The 4,402-nt window shown below is 37.2% G+C and overlaps 1 protein-coding gene across 1 annotated transcript; it reads left to right on the plus strand.

Annotated features, from left to right (window-relative positions):
• The first annotated feature begins 2,522 nt into the window (after window positions 1-2,522).
• On the plus strand, window positions 2,523-3,757 carry LOC108552812 (microtubule-associated proteins 1A/1B light chain 3A). Its single transcript, XM_017907480.1, has 4 exons — window positions 2,523-2,626; window positions 2,937-3,099; window positions 3,200-3,384; window positions 3,486-3,757. Exons 1-3 carry the CDS (start codon window positions 2,584-2,586, stop codon window positions 3,360-3,362), a joined length of 369 nt encoding a protein of 122 aa, XP_017762969.1. The 5' UTR covers window positions 2,523-2,583; the 3' UTR covers window positions 3,363-3,384; window positions 3,486-3,757.
• The last annotated feature ends 645 nt before the right edge of the window (window positions 3,758-4,402 follow it).

Here is a 4,402-nt window from a genome sequence, read left to right on the forward strand (position 1 = left end):
TTTCGCTGTGGCGAGAAGAGAGCGATGATGGTTCGTGGAAAAATGAACGTGGCCGACGTCTTCTATCCTTGTTTCGCTGATTCGCCGTCTTCGTTGTCACCCCTTCGCGCGCGGCATCTGTACGCGGCTCCGAACGAGAAAAATAAGAGGAACTATGAACCCAACGCGGCTGACGTCACTTCGGACTACGCACAGCTGTCAACCCCCCTCGAAATTATTCGTCCGACTCGTATTAATTGCCTTCGTCGCTTGACCCTTCGCTCGTTATCACCGGACGGTGTCTCCACCTTCTTTACCGCACGGAAACGATGTGCTGCTCCTTTTACCTTCGTACGAAGTTTCGAACGTCTAATTTTATAATCTATCGCGCACGAGGGCAAACGCATCGTGCGAAAACTGTCTACCTCCTCTCTGACTGGAGGTTATTGGCACCAGGCCGGCCAACACGCACGACTTCGCTCCATTGAACTTTTTTCTATTTTCCCAACGGACAAATTTCGAGCGGAATATAGACGTCAACCTTTGTCGAAATAACAACGTACAAGTCCTTCGTACGAGTGATGTTCACTCTCCACTGGATTCACTGTTGTCGAAACGTAAGCGTGAATCGGAACAGCCATACGAATATTCCGATGTAATCGTTCTCAAATGTATCCTCGGCGAATAACCGCGAAAAACCGCTGATAATCGATGGTGAGTCATTGAATCATCATAGACGCATCGTCTGCGACCAAGCATGCACTGAATTTCCTTTTGAGCGGAAAATTTCGTTTCCGTGTCGGACTTGAACTAGAAAAGAACAGCTTCTCTAGTCTTCTTCGGCAGTTATAATGTCTAAACGAATGAACGTGTTCTATTTACATGCATCGGCACCGCGCTCCCCGTACTTCGTCGCTGAATCGTTCACATTATATTAATTCGAAGCAAGCTTCCTCGCGACAGCATCTAGCGAACGGTCATCGTCAGCGACATCGGATTCTGTCGAATTTTTCCGATTGCGACATATCATGTCACCTCTACGGAGACGTTGCGAGTCGAAATCGAGCCACCGTGTTGCCAGACGATATGCTGAATTTCTCACACGCTCGGTCGTGGACCCCGCACGCATGAAAATCGAAGCAAACACCGCGAACACGATGAACGTGGCCGCACCTTGATAACTGTTTACAAGCGAAACGTCCACTCGGCATTAATCGAAAACTTATTTCTCTCGTTGGTTTATTCTCTTGTAAAGGTGGATGAATGCAAAAAATGGGTGGATGTTCAGGAACGATAATTTTTTTTCATTAAGACAAAGACAGCACGAAACGAAGTTCGTCGCTTCTGGCACACTGACTGGCTAGCTGGCTGGCTGGCTAGCTGGCTGGCTGACTTCTCTTACTCTCTTCTCTCTCTCCCTTCCTCTTTCTCTCTCCTTCTCCCTTCTCTCGCTCCCCCTATCTGTCTCTCTCACGCCGCCACCATGTATATTCTTTTTATACCCCCGTTAAACGTTGTGTCAGGACGGTTTAGAAGGGGTAGACGACCAGGCAAACGGATGAACGGCCAGACTAACTAGCCGATGCACGAACTCGCGTGTATTTAATTTTCCGTTTCCGAAAACAAACAAAACCGATATCGCAGGAGAAAGATTTTCGCGAATCTGCGGCAGTTAAGCGACATAGCATGACGCTTCCAGCGGTAGAGATTCCTCCATCGTGATTTTTACGATTATCGCGACGCGATTGTCTTTCATTTCTACGGTGGCTCTTGTATACCTATATATCTAGTATACAGATGTTTTTGTTACCCCTTCCCCTTTTAACGACGTTTGGCGTGCATGCACCAAGCAAGTTGTACGTTCAATTCCGACGAGCGGTAGGTACGCTTCTCAGGCTGCATTTGATAACACTGAATTTTTTACTCGATTCCGACACAAGTTTTCACTGAGAAATTCACACTCAACGATTCACGAAGCACTCAAGGCGGGAGCACCATTTCTCTATTCATAAAGAAACGCCTGCTGCGACACCCACGCACGCACTCTCACGTATACAGACGGTTGGTGCTTGCCGCACGCACAGGTGTCCACACGTATTCCTGTTTCAAAGCTAGGGGGAGGACATAGACTAAACTGTTACTCTAGATGGTTGCACGCCTCTTCGATATTAGTTCCTGCTTTTTCCAAGAAACGCAATCAAATTTATTGTTAGACGTGATTTCGCTGGAAATCATTTTCGTTAGTCAATTCTCTACGTTGAAAAACCACTTTTCGGCACGAGAAGCTTTATGCTATGCACTAGCATTATTTATCTAATAGTAGAAAATTTCACTCGATCTAAATCTCTGTATTTAGTGATCCGTGACGAAGATTCATTTTCGAAGAGACAATAAGGAAAGAAGCGGTCGAATGCAAAAATCACTGACGAGTTTTTAGAGGGCAGCACACACCAATATGAACATATGTTATCATTATTGTCTTTTGAACCTAACTTAAGCTGAAAACAGTCAGAGACTGGCGTTATTTTGATCCGTCAAGAATACTTTCGTATACTCACAGCTGATATCGCTTTGAACGTCGTAATAACAGATAGTGAATCCAGAATGAATTTAACGCCAAAGACATTTAAAGAAAGACGTTCCTTTGGTAAATATTAATTTTATTATATTAAATACAATAAATTTTGTATACTTAAATTTAAAACAAAATACTGATCAAACTGCAAGGTATCTCTTTGCGATGTTTTGCTCATTCCGCACCTCGATATACTTTTATTTTATTGATAATACCGAGTTTTATAGCCTCATGTAATTATAAGAAGACTTACGTTTGTTTAATTATGAATATATTTGTTCTTAAGTTTAATTTTGGAATGTTATTATTTTTTTATAAAAGTTAAGTGTATTATTTTTCATTAAACACTAATAATTTAAAAAAATTTGTTTAAAAAATTTAGCACAAAGAGTTGCAGATGTAGAATTAATTAAACAAAGGTATCCAAATAAAATACCTATTATTATTGAAAGATATTATGGAGAGAAACAATTACCTGTATTGGACAGATCCAAATTCTTGGTACCAGATTATTTAACAGTGGCAGAATTCATCAAAATAATTCGGTATATTTTTTCATATTTTCTTCGTGTTTCTTCATGTTTTGCAACTACTTGCAAAACTCTTATATGATCTATAGATAATAATATTTATTGATTATAACAGACGTAAACTACAACTACATCCAACCCAGGCATTTTTTCTGTTAGTAAACCAAAGAAGTATGGCAAGTGGTAGTATGACCATGGCACAACTTTATCAGAGAGAACAAGATGCAGATGGTTTTCTTTACTTTGTATTTGCTAGCCAAGAAGTATTTGGGCATTAAATTGAGTCGCTTTAGTTGGAAAGTAAGTTTAGATATTTAAATAAATATACAGAATTATTTAATGTTTATAATGTATAAGATTAATTTAATCAAATTTTTAATATTTAATATTTTGACTTATAGATAAAAACAAACTTTTTTTGGAATATACTATGTGCTAAATATTTTTAAAGATTCTTAGGGAAAGTTTTAGATCTATTATAACTATCCATATCTGCCTTTCCTCGAATATACAGACTCTTTGTGATCAACTTGCAGTACCTGCTGAAATAATTAATGGAACAATCAAGTTTGACATTTATGTGTAAAATCATTATGGTGCTTTGGGCCTTCAGCATGTAAATCAGTTATATTTTACATAAGTTAAAGTATAAGATTAATTTTATTCTTAATAACAGGACATCTTATAATTCTTTAAGAGTTAGAAACAACAATCGTAACCATTGTTAGCCTTGATAGGTAAGAAGGTTACCTATATAATATTCGTACTTAATATCAATAATCTAAATTCATTCACTTCCATATTCATCCTATGAATCTAGTGGATTTTAAATATACATGAAAAGGGAGTAACATTACATAAATGATATAGTAACAAGTAGTGACCAGTTACATATAAAAAATTGTAAAGTATATTTACAAACAAAAGTGGAATTAAACATTATTCTGTATATGTTTGTTTGCTACTGCTGTTTGAATTATCTAAGAAATGATATTATTATGATTTATAGTCTCTCGCTGCTCTGGTTTATAGTTTATGTATAAGCTAGAAAAATTAAATTGTTAGTAGGTATATGAAATTTTAGACAAGGAAAAAATTTTTAAATTATGTATGCTACCTATAAATGAAAATATCTTGCAGCTAATCTGTTTAAAAAATACTAAAATATTAAAGAAAGTGTTTATGCATATAATTACACATGTGTGTATTGATATGTGATAATGTTATTACACTCATATCAGTTTTATTAAATATATTTGCATTATAAAACTTAATTGAATTATTATGGTTTCTAACTAAAATATATATATATATATAC

The sequence above is a fragment of the Eufriesea mexicana genome, unplaced genomic scaffold (assembly GCF_001483705.2).
Source record: "Eufriesea mexicana isolate 0111107269 unplaced genomic scaffold, ASM148370v2 scaffold8101, whole genome shotgun sequence".
Classification (NCBI taxonomy): Eukaryota; Metazoa; Arthropoda; class Insecta; order Hymenoptera; family Apidae; genus Eufriesea; species Eufriesea mexicana.

What these genes read in the sequence shown, in the direction of transcription:
- LOC108552812 (XM_017907480.1), top strand. Translation starts at nt 2,584, where the DNA reads ATGAATTTAACGCCAAAGACATTTAAAGAAAGACGTTCCTTTG. An exon ending in TAAAGAAAGACGTTCCTTTG is followed by an intron (nt 2,627 to 2,936) that starts GTAAATATTAAT and finishes TAAAAAATTTAG; the next exon opens with CACAAAGAGTTGCAGATGTA. An exon ending in GAATTCATCAAAATAATTCG is followed by an intron (nt 3,100 to 3,199) that starts GTATATTTTTTC and finishes TGATTATAACAG; the next exon opens with ACGTAAACTACAACTACATC.